Source organism: Gopherus flavomarginatus, chromosome 7 (genome assembly GCF_025201925.1).
Source record: "Gopherus flavomarginatus isolate rGopFla2 chromosome 7, rGopFla2.mat.asm, whole genome shotgun sequence".
Taxonomy (NCBI): domain Eukaryota; kingdom Metazoa; phylum Chordata; order Testudines; family Testudinidae; genus Gopherus; species Gopherus flavomarginatus.
The window spans coordinates 113,764,641-113,783,930 of record NC_066623.1 but is presented as its reverse complement, the minus strand read 5'-3'; the positions used below and the strand labels follow the sequence as shown (position 1 = coordinate 113,783,930).

The window sequence follows — 19,290 nt, the reverse complement described above, 5'->3', positions numbered from 1 at the left end:
ACAGGAGTGAAAATCCACTGGTGAGATAAATCTGTAAAATCAATCATAGGTCAACTAAAATCACATATGTTGCAGCAACTGCTAAGCTGTCATACCATAGCCACCCATACATGCAATGACAACACACACCTAGAAAAGCCTCCAATAACAACAGCTGCAGTATTCTTTACCAGCTCCACAGAGAATGACTAGTGTTGGTTCTCTAATAATCACAGTCACAGAACACAACTCTAAAAACAAGCACGTCAATTGGGAACCAGTTGTAACAATTCTGTGGCCGCTTTGGATATCAATGAGACAAATTTTTCATTTACATCGACGGCTCTATCCAGGGGTGAAAGTAACTTAAAGGACCTACCAGTACTCCAGAGTCCTGCGGAGGGGGAGGGGCTCAAGCTGAAGAGGCATGGCCTCTATTGGAAGAGGTGGGGCCTTTAAATCCTGGAGCTTTTAAATCAGGATTTAAAGGACTCAGGGATTCGGCTGAAGCTAGGAGCCAGGCCCTTTAAATTAACCCCGGAGCTACCAGCTGCAGAGGCGGCTGGGAGCCCTGGGGATTGGAAGGGGTGAAAGTAATTTACATTTCTTACCCATATGGTCCAATCGCAAGCAACCCACCCACCTCTCCTATGTACTTCATGGATCCCTGCCTTTGCACGACATAGATAGAGAAAATAAAGCTACTATTACTACTACCAGTACTGTCTGTAATAAAACTTTACTATTGGAATAAGCCTGAAAAAGTGAAAACTCACTGTCACATTTTTTTCTGTCTTCCTTCCTCCTCCTCCAGCCAGGCTGCCGATGCTAGGCTCTGTGCTTTCTCCCTGCCTGGCACTCAGCAGCTGCTGCAGAGGCTTCCCTCTAGCTTGCAGCAGGGAGACTGCCTCCTGCATAAGAACAGTTTAAACTCAGTTGTTCCCTGATGGTTCACCCCCCAGGGTTAAGAGAGGTTTCTGGCATCTTTGTTAATTTCACTCCCAGTTGTTCGGGGGTACGGGGGAACTGTGTGTGACCATGACAGGGGCAGTTCTTTTCTGCCCCCTGGATGAGGGGATCTCCAATACTACTAAAATACAATAGTAGAGGCCGGTTGCTGGAGTCAGGGCAGTTGGCGGCAGGCTGCAGCTGCATTGTTTGTGACACATTCATACACATACATACTGTATGTGTATGAATGTGTCACAAACAATGCAGCTGCAGCCTGCCACCGACCAGCAGCGACCCCAGCAACCAGCCCCTGTGAGCTGCTGCCTGCAGAGCCAGCAGGTGGGCTGAGTCTGCCAAGGAGTAAGTAACCAAGGCAAAAACCACAGCCAGCCAGCCAGCCAGGGAGGGAGCCCTGGGCAGAAGGAGGAGAGGAAGGGAAAATCAGGGGTGAATGAAGGACAACTGGAACAGCCTTCATGAAATATACAAGATATTTAAATAAAGTTTTATCAATTTCAGCCTCTGCACTCTGCAGGCAGGACAAAACAAAAAGAGATCTGAGATTGCACCTGCTGTCCTAAGGACATTTCAGGTGTTTTCATTCCAATCCACCCTCTTTCTATATTGATTTAAACTACTATTTCTTTCAAAGGAAGCACAATAATTTCGCTGAATATTCAGTTTTCCCCTCCAATCCCTTTGTGGTTTTGTCTATTGGGGCTATTTGCTTTCCTTGTAAATCTTTAGTTGCTTTAGCAAAATTGCTTTGCTCAAAATAAACCCTAATCATCATGACATATCTTTCCACCATGTTCTCCATGTTTTTTGTGGTGTTTTTTTTTTAAACAGTAACATTTCAAAGAGGATCTGCAAGCAGTTTGGACATCACAACCATGATCCTCTGCTGGGGAGGGAATGGGATAAATTTGAACTTGGAAATGGTTCCTGATTTTGATTGTGTTTAGGAGATCCCCTCATCCCAGGGGCAGAAAAGAACTGCCCCTGCCGTGGTCATACACACTCAACAACAACTGGCAGTGAAATTAACAAGGATGCCAGAAAAGGCTCCTAACTCTGGGCACTGAACTGCACAGGGAACAGCTGAGTTTAAACTGTTCTTTTGCAGGCAGCAATAGCAGGCATCTCAGCCAGTGTCCCTATTGCAAGCTAGAGCCTAGAGGAAAACCCCTGCTTGGGGGAATGGGGAGGAATTCAGAGCCTTGTCTGCAGCCTGGCTGGAGGAGGGGGAGGGAGGAGACGAGAAACCAATGTGACAGTGAGTTTTCCCCTTCCACCTGCTTTTATTAGCTCAGGATTTAAGCCGTGCAGCCAAATGCTTGTATTTGTTGTATATATTTGTAGGAGAGATCCCCTCATCCCCGGGGGCAGACAGGGACTGCCCCTGCCATGGTCAAACACACCCTCCGCTCGACCTCCTCCCGCCAGCTACTGTGAGTGAAATTAACAAGGAGGCCAGAAACCTAGTCCTGGGGGCTGAACCATCAGGGAACAGCTGAGTTTAAACTATTCTTATGCAGGGAGCAGGCTTCTCTTTCCCTCCCTCAGTCAGTCTCCTTTTCTCAGGGGTCCTCCCTACCAGAGCGTACCAGCTTACTTTCACCTCTGGCTCTATCACAAATATAAACTATTGAATTTGAACAACATCTGAATTTAGCCACCCTGGCTTTTCTTAAAAACCACATGGCTCTTTCACTCATCCTTTTCTCCTTCTCTGCTCTTTTTCATGACAATCCTTCTGTTCTTGCAGAACAAGGACACCAGCCAGTTGTAGGTGCAAAATACTTCCCACTGAAAAATAACCCTGTGCTTTCATTGTCATTTATGGGAGCCACCTATCATGCATCAAGAAAAGTTCCTTCCCCCCTCCTCTCCCTAACCCAGTTTCATCTTTCGCCATCAATCCCATCCCCAATATTTTTCTCCACTCCAAGCTAAATTTCCATTAAAAGGACCGCAGAGGGCTTACTTCTGAAGGAGGGATCTCTTAATGACAAGTTCTTCATCCAAGTCAGCTTCATTAGCCATGAAGAGCAACCGCTTTCCTGTGTCATCCACTCCAATGAAGTCACGCTGCTCCACTGAAGTAGAAAATCAAACACAGCCATTTTACAGTCTTATCTTAATGGAATCTGGAAACAAGAAGGATTGATCAAATTGCCCTGGACTTCAAAACACAAACATAAGCAGAGATTAACCCATCAAGCCAAAGAACCTGCATTAATGCTCTACGACATACATTTATTTCATCCTTTCAACCAGGGTAGCCAAAATGCGGCTCATGACGTTCTAAAACATGGCCCCTGAAACCACCCATATCTTTATATGAAGATGCCAACTGTGGAGACAGCAGGTCCCAGCATGCAATACTTCATCTTGATTGAGCTCATGCTACTTCTCTTCCTTTTCTTTCCTACTACTTCAATTTGCACTAAAAAGAATCCATGATAATTAATAGCTCATCCGAGCCAGTTCCTCCTCCTTCACCATAAATCACTCCTTTTCTCATGTCGCAATTAGCTGGTGAGGAGAGGATTACGGATTTCAGACAAGACTTTGCAACTACTATCCTGTTTTCATAAACGTTTTGTTAGTAATAAACATCTAGGCTACACGCACACACAGCTCCAGACTCCTAATACTTGGATGCCCGAGGACACGTATTGGTTTAAAAAGGGCACCCACCCAAAGGGTGTCTATTATGTCAATCTCTCTCTAGAGTAATGCTACTGAAATCAATGGCAATACACTAGGAGTGAGTTTAGCCTAATGGTCTAGAGTACTTTCTTTTCGAACAGTCTGTCCCGAGCATTGCACACACCGAGGGCAGAACTCCGTTCTCACAAATGTCTCTGGATATGGGTCAAACCATCTCTAGAGTAAATTGCTCAGAAGAGCTGGGGGAAAGCAATTGGAAGGTGATTTCACTTTGCAATGAATATGGAATGCAACACAACTTTGGTGGTATCCACAAGCTGTTCCCTTACCCTGAAGCTGAAAGCACAGGAATATCTCAATGGCACAATTCTGACGCAAACTTTTCTTTTTCTTCCCAGAGACGGTATATTTGGTCAAATGCTGGCATATGCTTACCCTCCCCAATTCCTAAAACTCACACCAACCTTGTGTGAGAAATGAATGCCTTGGGAGAAGTAATTTCTTTACAGTCTTCTTTTTTCCAGCCAAACTGCATTTTAACTCCACTTTTCCTCCTTCGCTTTCTTTCTATTTGCATCTTAATAGCTGCCATAGTAACAGCCACCACCAAAATAAGGTCAAAACTATGTAGCTGTTGAAAGCTTCCCCACTGGCAGCCTTTGATCCAAATGGTCAAGCTAGCTCCCTTCAGAAGCTTCCCCTCAAATTAATTATATAGCTAAGGAGCACAAAAATAGGCCCTGAACACATAACAATGTGAAAAATTAAAGCACAATTAGGATCAAGCTAACCAACTTACAAAATTCTTGAGAGCAGTGGTTCTATTCATTCTAGGTAGTAAATCAAGCTACAAGCCATGGTCCTAATTCTAAGCAGAGATAAACAAATGCCTGCTGCACCTAACCCTTTGAAATCCTTGTCTGCGCCTACATACAGAATAGCGACAGGTTTCTCAATAAGGGCATTCTGCTTCTTAAATTAAAGTCAGGTTGTAAGCCACTGTCTAGTCTACTGTATCTTTATATCTGTACAGCAAAGAGCCTGTCTACAATAAAAAACAGAACCATGATTAAAACAGGATTGTGCAACACGGTTGTGGCCAAACAAGTTTTTCTCTTCCCTGCGTGCATAGAGAAAAAAAGGCATAAATATGTTAGTGAACTGTTTTACTCCTAGGAGAAACCTAGATAATGTGCTCTTCCATGCACAGGCAAGAGAGATTGTTATTTTTGTGCTGAGACCAGGCAAAATGTATCACCAAACCCTGTAGTGTAAAAGGACAGTTCTGAAATGCACTGACGTTAACAGGCTGGGTGCAGGCAGATAACTAGTTTAATTAGTCCCTGAGGGAACGGAAGGGAAAAAGGGAGAATGTGCAGGAATGGTAACTTAAAAGATGACCCACAAAGGGGAAAAAAACGGATTTGTACCCTGGTCTGTATTTTGATGTCGTGTAAAGATGGCTTGAAAGATTTTTGTCCCAATAAAAAATAGTTCTACTTGGGGTATGTCTACATTACCCACATTACAGCACGGCCACGGCAGCGCTGTGACGTGGGCTGTGTAGTCATGCTTTATCGCCGGGGGAGAGCTCTCACGGCGATGATAAAAAAAAAAAAAACCCAATGAGCGGTGGTAGCTTTATCATCGGCAGGGCAGCTCCCAACGATAAAGCACCGTCTATACTGGCACTTTTCAGCGCTAAAACTTTTGTCGCTCAGGGGAATGTTTTTTTCACACCCCTGAATGACAAAAGTTTTAGCGCTGAAAGTGGCAGTGTAGACCCAGCCTTAGTTAGAAATCCAGGCTCTGTCTACCTTGGGGACTTTGAAGAGTGGAGAAATGATGACATCACAAGAGAGTGACGCTGAGCAATTCAGGGGAGGAATTGTTAGTCAAATTTCTAAATCTTTGTTTTTAAACAAACCTATTTAACTCCAATGCCTAATTGACATATGGGGAAAATGTCTTTAAAAATTCAGAACTCCTGCCCCTTTTCGATTTAGGTGAGAGAACTCAGATGACACATCCATCATGAGGTCGTTCCACAACCATACCAATGATCCTCAGTGACATTCCTAAGATCTTTAAGGTAAGAAAAATGAGCAGGAAAGAACCACACCCTCACAATCCTTTCAGACTTTCTTTACACATATAAAGACATGGGACTGTCTGGGGGAGGACAATGGGTCTGGGACATAGAACCAGGGATGGGAAGAGACAGGACTGACATCAGATGCCAGGACAGGTTTAAGGCACATATTTTGGGTCTAGCCTGGATGTTTGAACTTCTCATACTGACAGTCTCAAAAAAATCATGGCAGGCACATTTGGCATGTATGCCTTGGTCTTTGCCTCAATGCCCAGAGATAAGAATATACTGGCTTAGCACCCTAATACTGGAGTTCATTCTTCGTACATTCTCTGCCTATCTAGGTTACTATCACTCCTCAGGGTCCTACTATGTTTGCATTGCTTCCTATGACTACGTTCCACAGGTGTTAAGGGCAGAAGGGACCGTTATGATCACTAGCCTGACCTCCTACATAAGAAGCCAAAGAACTTCACCCAGCACTTGCTGCAGTGACCCCATAACTTGTGGTTGAACTACAGCCTACATTTTAAAAAGACATTAAGGTGCACAAGAATTATTAAAGGAGGTCAGTGTTTTAGCCTCTATAACTAACACCTCTGTTTAAAGCTGTGACACTGTACCCCATAATGGGAATATGACATAACTGGAGTAAGTTTTGTGCTGCCTGTGCCATGTAAAATATCTCTGTAAAGGTTATGGTCTACTATATCTCTTCATTCTATTTGTACACATATATCATTTTGTAGTTGAGGTTAAGAATATTGGCTGTACACCTGCTTGATTTCTGAGGCCTTGGCTACACTCACACTTTACAGCGCTGCAACTGGGGTGTGAAAAAACACCCCCCTGAGCGCTGCAAGATACAGCGCTGTAAAGCGTCAGTGTAATCAGGGCAGCAGCGCTGGGAGCGCGGCTCCCAGCGCTGCACGCTACACCCGTAAGGGATGTGGTTTACATGCAGCGCTGGGAGAGCTCTCTCCCAGTGCTGCCGCTTTGACTACACTCACACTTCAAAGCGCTGCCGGGGCAGTGCTTTGAAATTCCAAATGTAGCCATACCCTGTGTCATAAACAGATAGCTAAGGGTTAATGTCTCTTCCACCTGAAGCACCTGACCAGAGGACCAATCAGGAAACCGGATTTTTTCAACTCTGGGTGGAGGGAGTTTGTATCTGAGTCTTTTGTCTTTGTTTTCCGTCTGCCTGCTTTCTCTGAGCTTTGGAGAAGTAGTTCTACTTTCTAGTCTTCTGTTTCTAAGTGTAAGGACAAAGAGATCAGCTAGTAAGTTATATGGTTTCTTTTCTTTGGTATTTGCATGAATATAAGTGCTGGAGTGCTTTGATTTGTATTCTTTTGGAATAAGGCTGTTTATTCAATATTCTTTTAAGCAATTGACCCTGTGTTGTATCATCTTAATACAGAGAGAACATTTGTACTTATTTTTCTTTCTTTTTATATAAAACTTTCTTTTAAGACCTGTTGGAGTTTTTCTTTACTTCAGGGAAATTGAGTCTGTACTCACCAGGGAATTGGTGGGAGGAAGAAATCAAGGGGAGATTTGTGTGTTGGATCGCTAGCCTGATTTTGCATTCCCTCTGGGGAAATAGGAAAGTACTTTTGTTTCCAGGATTGGGAACGGAGAGGGGGAGTCCCTCTGTGTAGTTTCACAGAGCTTGTGTCTGTGTATCTCTCCAGGAGCACCTGGAGGGGGGAAGGGAAAAAGGATTATTTCCCTTGGTTGTGAGACTCAAGGGATTTGGGTCTTGGGGTCCCCAGGGAAGGTTTTTCAGAGGGACCAGAGTGCCCCAAAACACTCTAATTTTTTGGGTGGTGGCAGCAGGTACCAGGTCCAAGCTGGTAGCTAAGCTTGGAGGTTTTCATGCTAACCCCCATATTTTGGACGCTAAGGTCCAAATCTGGGACTGAGTCACACATGGACATGTGACTTGCCCAGGTGATTCCAGAACTCCATCTTGCATAGGAGTGAGGAGGAGGTCTCCATCCACAAGAGAAAGTCTATTTAAACCCCTGGGAGACCCCTCCATTTGGTCTTAAGCTGGCTAAAGAGGGAGCCTCTCCCCCTCACCCCCACCCCATACTTGAAAGAAACTGGAACAAAGGACAGTAATACAGGGGGTGAGAGTGATTGCTGGACCCAGGCTAAAAGGAGATTAGTCTGTAAAAGGGAGCATTCTGGAACTGGTGAGGATCTTATCTGTATTCAGTTTGATTAGACATAGATTTGCGCATTTTATTTTATTTTGCGTGGTGACTTACTTTGTTCTTCTGTCTGTTACTACTTGGAACCACTTACATCCTACTTTCTGTATTTAATAAATCACTTTTTACTTATTAATTAACTCAGAGTATGTGTTAATACCTGGGGGAGCAAACAACTGTGCATCTCTCTCTACCAGTGTTATAGAGGGCAAACAATTTACGAGTTTACATCCTGCATAAGCTTTATCTGGGTAAAACGGATTTATTTGGGTTTCGACACCATTGGGAGTTGGCAGGTCCCAGGGGGTTCCTGTGATCCAACCCGCCACACTGACTACAGTGGCAAATTCATCCTGATTACGGCTACACAGTTTATTTCTTAACTTTTCTCTCCAGCAGAGATATTAAACAGCTAGAAAGCAATGAAAAGATAGAAAATGGCCCACAGGGAATAACTATCAGCCTGGGGTGATCTGGTAGCTCTCTCCCATCTCTGACAGCTACAAATTTATGAACTGATGACAACATTTATTGTTAGTTTAACAGAGCTCCCCAGGACTCAGGGTCCACAGGCAACCTTAACTGTGGCATTCCCTAAGCTTTGAGTGCTTGGCTTTGCAACCTAAACCGCATACTTGTAACAGAGTGTTTTGTAATAATTTTCCAGGGTTTTTAAAAAAAGAGCAAATTGTAAAACAACAGATTCCATCATGTGGCACCATGCTGAGATCCACATGGCTCATCAGCAGGGTTCCAACCTTTAGATTTACTGAACAGACCAGGGCTGTCCCTATCCATATGCAAAATATGCAGCTGCATAGGGCACCATGAAACCTGGGGCACCAAACTGCCTAGTACTCTACGCAGCTGCGTGCTGCTCCAGCGTTCAGCCCAATCCCCCAGTCGGCTGAGCTGCCCAGGAAAGCTGCCCCCCACCCCTGCTCGGACCCGCCTCTTCCCGCCCTTGCTCCGCCCCCACCCCACCCCTTCCCCTGAGGACTGCTGCAGAGGTCGGGCTTGCCCTGCACTCATTACAGTGGTAAGTGGAGCAACCCAACCCCAGCCTGCTCTGCACAGCCGGTTTCCAGCCACGTCGCCGGTGAGTGCTGGGGAGCAGTTCCCCCCTGCCCTCCAAGTCCTAAGGCTAGGAGCCAGGGGAGTAGAGAAGAGCAGGCTGGGACCAGTCACACCACTACCTGCTGCCCCGTAAGTGTGGGGTCGGGCCTGCCCTGCAATCACCGGGCGGCAGGAAGTGGAGTGACCTGGCCACAGCCTGCTCCACTAGTGAGTGCTGGGGGGCAGTTTCCCACTTAACCCCCATACCTGCCCTCCCCACGGAGGCCTGGGCCAACCCCCCACCCCACCCCGCCCCATGGAGGCCTGGGGACGCCCCCCTTCCTAGGGCACCAAAATGCCTAGGGACGGCCCTGGAACAGATCTCCACCACGAGTTAATGGAGTAAAACTGATAGCAACAGTAGGTTGTCATCCTCTAAGTGGACCAGCACTGGAGGGCGATTAGACACACGCTTTGCCAGGGGTTTTCACAGAGATTTGCTGTTAGCAGAGGAATGGTGAGACTCGGGGATCTTGGGTTATTTTCCAGGCTCTGGAGGGGAGTGTGCTCTAGTGGGCACAGACTCTTCTGCCCATTCCTTTCAAGCTTGACTCTTTCTGCCTCATCCCCTCCAAACCAGTCCCTGCCCCACCCTGCCCCCAGTCCCATTCTCCTCATCTAGTCAGTCCCTGTCTCCTCAGGCTTCTCACCACACTTCTAGGATCCCCTTCTCTGGCTCTCTGCAGGGGGTGGAACTAGATACCTCCTGAGGTCCCCTCCAACCCTGACAGTCTATGATTCTCCTTGCCCAGTCTTCTTTGATCAATGGGGTAAAACCAGCAAGTCTCCCTGTGCGTATGTCTTGGCAGACAGCCTTTCATTACATGATCACATACTATTTTTTCCACGGGACCTTTGCCCCTCTCAGTGTCCAGGCTGGATGGTGCTCACTTAATGAGCTATTTCAGATTTTGTTCTATCCCCATTGCTCAATGTGCACCATTTCTTAACTTCAGAGTGCTTGCCTGAGAAACTGCCACCTTAGAAGGGCGTTATTACATTCTGTGGTCACTCATCCACCCGCGCTTTACAAAGCAGTGTTTCTTTCAGAGGCCTTCAGAGGAGGGATGATCCCAGCTTTCATTTCAGTCCTGTTCCCTGTCCTTAAATCCTTTAGTCTAAAGCAGGAGCCCAACAAAATAGTTTCAGCTGTCTTCTTTTAAAGTCCCTCCGTCCTGGGGCACACATTAAGGCCACTTGTTGGCTTGGCCCCTTCATTCTACATTGGTATTACATTATTGTTATTCTTTTGTTTGACTTTAGTGCTGAGGAGCCGGGACCCCACTGTGCTGGATTTGTAGTTTGCTCAGGTGCACGGAGTCAGGAAGAACATTGTTAATCTACTTACCTGGCTTTTTTTTCCCTTTCTGTCCTGGTACCATTTCTGTGGGTTCATGAGCTTTTTTCATCAACATGGAGAGTGTGGCATCATGGGCTCGAAACAAATCCACAACCTCATGTAAAGCAACATCTGTGATCAGATCACAGCTTAGTACCAAGACATCAGTCTGCCAAAACACAGAAGAAAAAATAAACATTTCAAAGACAGACCATGCCACATACTTGTCAACTTGCTCCAAAACGTCTGTTAGTCTATAAGGTGCCACAGGATTCTTTGCTGCTTTGTCAACTTGGGATACCTTAGCAACAAACAGTCTGTAATGTTTCATGGCTTTCCCATGTGAGAGCCACATTAAGCCACCAGCCAGAGTTGCGGGTGTATGTTTTTACTGGCATGAAGAGGATATCTAGCGGTAAGGTTATTGAATTTGTTACCATTGCCAGAGCACATCCAAAAATGGGACATAAAGTTCATGCAACCATCCAGTTTGTCATCCTCTCCTTGCAACCCAAGGAGCAGGATCATGGACACACAGATGAGTTCACAGCCTTCAGTGCTGCCATTAAGTTCTGCAACACTTGCCATGGCTATTTTACGTTAATTAATAATAATGACCTTTCTGGAGTAATCTTAGTAGCTGACTTCCCATCTTGCCTAAACAATTTAAAAATATATTTAAATGAAGTCACTCTTATTGGAAAATCAAATGCTGGACAAATTTGGCACCTGATTTACTCAGAAATCACACCTCAGTTTGCTCACTTTGGAAGTATGCCCTCTAAAAGCCAACATCGTCCTGCAGCAAATTTTAATAAGCAAACTCCTAATACATTTAACTTTGATCTCAAGGGATCCCAAAGTGCTTTGCAAACTATACAAGGGAACCACTTCACTCACCACTAAAGTACAGCCACTTCTGAGGTGAAACACGATCAATTCCCCACTATTGCCAATTACAAATACGCATGTCAAACCAGATGCTCTCTTGTTTAGGATCAGCTTTCAATTTCCTATGAGTGGCAAAAACTACTTTTCCAAAAACAAACTAGCCAGACAGTTATCCTCGCCTCATTTCAATTGCTCCTAACACCCCATTTCTAGAGCTTTGTCAACAGCACAATTAGTGAGTTTGGACTTTATCTGTTAATTTTAGTCAATCATTTTGCTCCTAAATGGTGTAATCACAACACTGTGTTTCAGGGACACAGTTCTTTTTCCCTCCCTGGTGTTTGTTATTTTCATTTTTTCATCAGTCCATAGTTTAATATGCAAGCTCTATGGCACAGAGACACTGATGTTTTTTGTGAAGCTCCTACCATAGGATACGTCGCTGTGACAGGAGTTGAATTACTTTATTCATTATTTCTACTTTGAATTGATGTGATGTTCACAGTTAAAGAGAAAACATGAGTATGCACTTTTTAGTTTGGAAGGGATTGCAAGATAGCCCTTCACCCAATATTAGGAGATGTGAAAGTCATAACTAGGAATAACGTTGAGGTTTGATATACTGAAGGGCCTGCAGGGTCTTTCCCCAAGAGTGTTTGGAGATTTTTAGGTGTTTGGGGAATTCATCATGCAACAGACTGCGACACAGCTACAGCGTTAGCATGCTGTACATGGAAGATGTCTGGTACCTTGCAGAGCCACGCCTATCATTTTTAGTGTAGTATATCTGCACTAATAATTTATTAAGATGAAGATTATGGCCACTTAGTTTGAAGGGATAACATCCAGGTTGGAAGTCTGTCGGGTCCAAATTGTGACCTACCTCTCTCCATCTAATGTTGCTTATCAAAATCCATATTTTATATGGAGGTTTTGCCTCGGAGAAATGCTATGATTATCTCATCTGAAAAACAAACCAAACAATCCAATGGCAGCTTCCCACCACTCAAGAGCAACTCTATATCAGCAAACCAATATGCACAAATAATGGAAGAAAAATCTGGCAAACAAGATTTCAGCCTGCAGCTTTATGACTGCAAAGAGTGAGACATGCAATGAATGTCTTTCAGAGTATGTAACATTCAGTCTTTTTAAGCTGTAAAACTTCCAACTATTTGGTTTTGTGCAAGAGCATGAATTTAGTCGCAATACTTTCAAAGAAGGGCAAAGATTTGTCAAGGGTGTTTAAAAACAGACCGACTTTTCTTCTTCTACCTAGTTTTGTAGAGGGAAAGGATCACTGTTTAAATCTAAATACATTCACTCCAACGGTGAATAAAGAGACAGACCAGATATATTGTAAGGAACAACTATCTTGACTTGTAAAACAAATCTCATAATTATTTAACATTTTACTAAGTGCTTTAATCTGTCATTGGAGTAAACTGCCAACAAGCCTTTCGTAATTGCGAACAGGCCCCTGGGTTTTTTCCCCCTCTCACTTTAGGACGAGCTTTTGCAAAGACTGAATGCAAGACCCCTGAGGAGCGCAGCGGAACAGAACCACCAAATGTCTGGTTGCCATCTGTTCTACCCATTTACTCTCCTAATATGTAAATAAACGTCAGCGAGCACAGGGACCAGTGAAACACACAGCTGCTCTGTAAAGCCCACATTTCTGCCTCTCCTCCTGATGAGCAGAGCGCTGGCCTCAGAAGCATGCTGAGAATACACCGTGAAAGGCTCTTTGGGGACTCGACAGCCTCCCCTTTGAAACACCACTCCCCCCATAAATAAAGCCCTCACTGTCTAATGGATGCACTTTTTTCCGGCATTGAGCCCATGAAAGAATAAACTAATGGCTGAATGAAAAAATAAACTCTACTAGCACCCTAGTAGAAGTGTGTGTTTTTCTTTACTTTCTTAAGGCTGGTGCAGTAGAAAGAAAACAAATGGTTCAGCTTGTATTTGTTCAAATATGTACTCCATATACATGCTCTAAGTACAGTGCACCGTCCTGACAAAGCATCGATATAAAGGAGACATACTGTAGGCACACATGTGCATTCACATCCCCTTAGCACTCGAATTAATGAATTATGCCAACACTGAACAAACATCAAAATCTTTACACAATTAAATGCAACACTGATTACATCAACCCCAAACTATTATACAAACACGATAAGCAACAACATGAACTGGTTAAAAAAAAAACCCAGCATATGCCATACTTAATAAGCACACACCCTGCAAGCTCAGTTGCCACAAGGGAAAGAAGAAAAAAAAAAAGCAACTTATTATTCATTATTCAGACTGAGTGGATAAAAGATGAGGTGAGGATAGCCCAGACAGGGATGATGGTCCAGTGGTTAGAGTGGTAAAATCACCAAAAATCTCCTGTGTAACTTTGGGTAAGTTATTCAGGGCTTGTCTACACCGTGCCTTCATCTGTACCAGCGGGAGGGGGGGGGGGAGTAAATTCAGTGCATACATGCTGGCGTGCATTAAACTAGCTTGTGTGGATGCTGCTGTTGTACATTAATCTAGTCCTGTTTCAAAACACGACTACATTAACGCACACTAAGGAACTTTCTAGTGTGCGCCAGCGGGGTCCACATGGACTAGTTACCGAGCGAGATGCTGATGCACATTAGAATTTACACCCCTGCAGGGGCGCATTAAGGTACCATGTATACAAATTCTTCATTTCTTAACTGTACTTCCCCACAACGCATTATAACTGAGACGTATCCAGGTACTACAGGGGCCGTGTAAGTATCCTTCTTCTTCTGTGTGGCTTAATGACAGCAATGTTAAATGTCCAAGTCTAGGGTGGCAATCCAATTGATTGCTTGAGGTGATGTGGAACGGATGGCAGAGAGACCATCAGGATATGATCGTTTGGGACACTGTTGACGAGGTGTTACATAGTTAAGTCCCTTTCCACAGCTGCAAATAGGATTGTGTCTCAGCCGCAATTTATGGAGGAGGTAGGTGGACCTGTCATGTGATGTGTAGATGCAGTTCAAAGTGGACCATTTTTCACAGGGGAGAAAAGCCACTGGTTTCTTCAGTTGTGTCCTTGATCAGCCATTTGTTCAGGATGTGAATCCTTCCACTTCGCTTGCCATTGATCTTTGGGGGAAACCCAGAGTTGTCAAGCTCTTGAGCTGCAAGCCAAAAAGGTTTTCTGAATTTGAGTCAGGCTCTTGGTATATTATATTATGTGGGTCTTCATGTATTGAAAATCCTTGTTCCCTTGAATACAATGGAACTCCCAAAGGATTCTCATGGTAAGTAAATCCCGTGCAGTCATAACGTCATCAGCATAGATAAATTTCCATGATGATGTTCAGGGAAGGTCACTGGTTTAAGTACTTACCAGGATTGGTGCTAGGACTGATCCCTGTGGTAGGCCATTGTTGATCATGTATGGCCTGCTGACTTGGTCACCAAGGAAAACGCAAAACAATTTTCCGAACTCTTGGGAAGAAATTTTATTATTGCATTGCATGGGATCATTTTGATGGCTTTCAAGAGAAGGGCGTTCGTTCCTGCTTACAGCGTCATAGGTGGCAGATAAGTATAAGAAAGCTGCCCCAGTCTTAAGTTTTCACTGGAATCCCACCTTGATGCATGTTTTTAAAAGGTGAATACTTGGTCGGTGCAGCAGCAGCCTAGTCGGAAACCCAATTATTCATTCAGCAACATTGCTTCTAAAAGCGGCATAATTCTTACCGGTAATATTACGTAAGTATTTCAGATTTATTTATCCATCACACCATACCACACCAGGCATCAACAGGACAGAATGCAATCCAAAACATCAAGATATTCATGGAAGTTTTGATACGATGGTGACAGGCACCATAAAAAAAAAAACAACCTATAAAAGACATATTGCCAAGAACTGCCCACCATGGGATGCCTACACAATGACGAAAATAAGTCCCTAAAAGATCTTAAGATTTCAACACGAGATTGACTTAAAAATAGAAAACACATTTTGAACTGGAATTAACTCACAATATAGATCAAAGGAGGTATACAACGACTATATAGTATTGTATCCCAGCCTAAATCAAAAACCTTGGATTTGCTCACACCCCGTATACAATGGACACCATTAAAAACTCCATGTCCCGCTCAGCAGTGATTGAAGAATCTCTCCTGCTCTAATAATAGGAAGATATCAAGGTAACCACAGACAACTGGCAATGAATGTTGAGTTACAGAATGAAGTAAAGTTACAGAAAAAGGGCTGGACCTTTGTAGACTAAAAACAGCCACCTAAACACCAGTCCAAAAAATCAGAAAACATATGAAAGAAGGAAAATCTCTAATTCAGACAAGATCAGCATTGAGAGAAAAAGAACAAATTTCAGTAGATTAACATACAATTTAAATGAACACATAACCACTAGAGGGAATAAACAGTTTCTAAGGGAACTAAAGAAAGATGTGCTAAATACAAAAAAAAAAAAAAATATGGTAATGCAATATTACACTTGAGATGTCACAGGAACAAAAGGCAGGAAGTTGAAAGGTTTGGTTTCTATAGCAAGCACAACTCAATTTATTTACACAAATGAAATATTTTGCATTACTTTATATAGCATTCATACCTTAATATAGTATAACCCAAATGGGGCCACGTTACAGTTACTGTTGGAATCAGGACTTTGATGTTCCTTACTTTTGGGAAGACAATGTCTCAACTATATGTTGCATTATCATCAGATTATGTATCAAGTGTCCCTGTAACTCTAAAAATGGAGGAAAGAGAACAGTTCTCCTGTGGCCAAACTGCTTGGATTAAGCAACTGCCTCCATGGCTTACATTAAGAATCTAACTGCATCCAAGGAGGCAGTAAAACCTGCTGCCCCCTCAGTCTCTAAACAGCCCCTCCAATTACCACATCCATGACCTTTTTAGGGTATTTGAGGCTCTCTGGCCGCTGCTGTAAGTGCAGCAGGGAATCTGTACGTCACCTTCTGCTTTGATTTTTCAGAATCTATAGGATTTTATCACTTACTGAAACGTCCACCTTCGGTGGGGAATTACCACTGCTACTCAATGGCAGTATTTTGCACCAAGCCAAGATTTCCTATCTAGTAATAAAATAAAAATAAAATAAAAAATGTTCACCTGCTGTGCACTTAGCCTCAAGTGCTAGAGTTTACTGGTAGTCTAGAGTGTTAGCCACTCTTGTGAGTATAGTCTCAAGCAGTTCAGGAGGATAAATTCTGTCCTACAAGCTAAGCTCTTTCTCATGAGGTCCCAGAGCTTGGGCTCTAGCCTGAACCTGAACATCTGCACTGCATTTTACAGCCCCATAGCCCGAGCCCTGAGAACCTGAGTCAGCTGATCCGAGGCAGCCTTAGGTGTTTAATTGCTCAGTAGATGTACTGTACCCTGAATCAGAAAACTGTTTTTCCTTAGCAGGCAGGGGATGAAGACTTAAGAAGAGTCTGATCCCCTTTGAAAAAACAAAAACAAAAAAAACCCCAAAACAAAACTACAGATTCTTCTGGAAAAAGAGGAAGAAATAGGGAAAGTATCAGTCACCAGGGCAGGTCCCTGAAGTCCCAGGTGGGGTGAAGCTATCTTGAGGCAATGTAAACACTTTCACCTACATAACCTGCCAATTTCACTGCCTGTCCTCTGCCAGTGAGCTGAAGAAAAGCCACCAAGGGCTTGGGAGGAGACCCAACTCGTATCCTTTAGTACAGATCATCCTACCCACCACCTCAGGAGGGATCTCACAAGGCAAACACTGTTCTATCTTAACATCTCAAGAACAGCCATGCAAAATTCCAATTTTTTAAAAGTTCACATAGGCTGAGAATAAGAATGAGCCATTTCAGTCCAGAGTTTATTACCAAAATTGACATCTGGGATGGAAAAAGTAACTTAAAAAAACCAGGAGCTTAAGGATGAACATATCGAGTTCATGCATGTATTAGGAATGCTTTCAAAATAGAACTTCAGTGTAGTGACATTATTAAAATGTGAGAAACAGTCACAAGATTTGAAGTCTGGAAAACATGCCTTACAATACATTTGTTTCTCTGCTCTTGACAAATGCAATCGTGCCCCACTTATACCCATTCAGAATGGTGCTGCAAAGATCATTTTCCTATGACCAAGTCAATCCTTTCTTGGCATCTCTTCGCTGGCTAATCCTTCTCTATGCATCAAACATAAGTGACTCGTCTTCATTTTCAAGGTCCTTCACAACCTATCCTCATGCTCCTGAGCATCTTTCACCACTTAGATGTTGATTCATGCCTCACCACTGGGCTGAGATCATAGCCTGTCATCCTGGCCAATCTTGTCTCATTGGGTCCTTGTACAAATATAAGAATGACCATACAGGCCATACCAAAGGTCCATCCAGCTCTGTATCCAAGGTCGCCTAAATGGTTGCACCGGCCCTGCATGCACTGCTACAGACTAGGGACCAAAGTGGCTAGGCAGCAGTTCTGCAGAAAAGGACCTAGGGGTTACGGTGGACGAGAAGCTGGATATAAGTCAACAGTGTGTCCTTTTTGCCAAGCAGGCTAACGGCATTTTGGGCTGTATAAGTAGGAGCATTGCCAGCAGATCGAGGGATGTGATCATTCCCCTTTATTTGGCATTGGTGAGGCCTCATCTGGAGTACTATGTCCAGTTTTGAACCCACGCTACAAGAAGGATGTGGAAAAATTGGAAAGAGTCCGGCAGAGGGCAACAAAATTGATTAGGGGGCTGGAGCAAATGACTTATGAGGAGAGGATGATGGAACTGGGATTATTTAGTCTGCAGAAGAGAAGACTGAGGGGGATTTGATAGCTGCTTTCAACTACCTGAAAGAGGGTTCCAAAGAGGATGGATCTAGACTGTTCTCAGTGGTACCAGATGACAGAATAAGGAGCAATGATCCCAAGTTGCAGTGGGGGAGGTTTAGATTGGATATTAGGAAAACCCTTTTTCACTAGGAGGGTGGTGAAGCACTGAAATGGGTTACCTAGGGAGGTGGTGGAATCTCCTTCCTGAGAGGTTTTTAAGGTCAGGCTTGACAAAGCCCTGGCTGGGATGATTTGGTTGGGGATTGGTCCTCCTTTGAGCAGGGGGTTGGACTAGATGACTATCCAACCCTGATAGTCTATGATTCTATGATAAGGTCAAGATCCAGTGGGTAGAAACTGAAGCCAGCAAAGTTCAAACTGGAAATAAGACAAACATTTAAGAGGGAGGATAAACAACTAATGGAACAAGTTATCAAAGGATCTGATCGATTCTCCATCACTTGGAGTCCTTAAGGCAAGATGAGATGCTTTTCTGAAAGATTGTCTAGCACAATCACAAGGTGTTGGGCTAAATGCAAGAATCACTAGGTGAAATTGTCTATTCTGTATCAAGCAGGTCAAACCAAATGATCGTAATGGTCTCTTCTGATCCTCAAATCTATGAATATAAAACAGCAGCAGCACGCAAGATTAAAAGACACATACGTAACAGAGGCCTCTACATTTCTTCAATCATTATCAGTTTGATTCTAAAACAAAATATGCTGCTTTTGGGTGGTGCAGGGGAGAAGGAATATGTTTATCTCCCAGATCAAACCCTCAAAGAAGTCACTGTGCCAAGAACAATTTCAGCTTTGCTTTGACGAACAGAAACACCATGGCCTCGTCAGTTAGGCCGAATGAATCACTGAGACCTTGAAACGTACTCAACTGTATGGGGCTTTCAGGACTTCTTCCTTTGAACTGAGAGCTACATCTTCCCCCAGAACTGTTCATGGTGACATGACTGGCCTTACGGGAATAAAGAGAGCTGCCACAGAGATAAATCAAAATTATGGGTGCTCAACTACTTATGTAATCCAACCCATTGTTCTGCTGTATCCACACCATCCTCTCTCTGAATATTCCTAAACCAGTTTGTTCTCCAGGTCAGCTGTCCAATTTTTCAGAGACTCACAGTCCGCAATGTTCGTTATTTAATAACCTGTTCGTTATTAAATAAGGCTTTG

General features: G+C 43.7%; 1 protein-coding gene across 4 annotated transcripts in view; it reads right to left on the bottom strand.

The window, feature by feature from the left end:
• The window catches only part of EIF2B3 (eukaryotic translation initiation factor 2B subunit gamma), a 133,880-nt gene that overhangs the window by 98,474 nt on the left and 16,116 nt on the right, over positions 1 to 19,290 (bottom strand). For all 4 annotated transcript variants that reach the window (XR_007775353.1, XM_050961180.1, XM_050961182.1 and 1 more), the window contains 2 exons: positions 10,385 to 10,544; positions 2,918 to 3,029 (listed from right to left, as the gene is read on the bottom strand). Coding sequence is in view for 3 of the 4 variants with exons in the window: in XM_050961180.1 (XP_050817137.1) it covers positions 2,918 to 3,029; positions 10,385 to 10,544 (272 nt within the window). In the remaining variant the exon portion in view is untranslated. The remainder of the gene's footprint in view (positions 1 to 2,917; positions 3,030 to 10,384; positions 10,545 to 19,290) is intronic.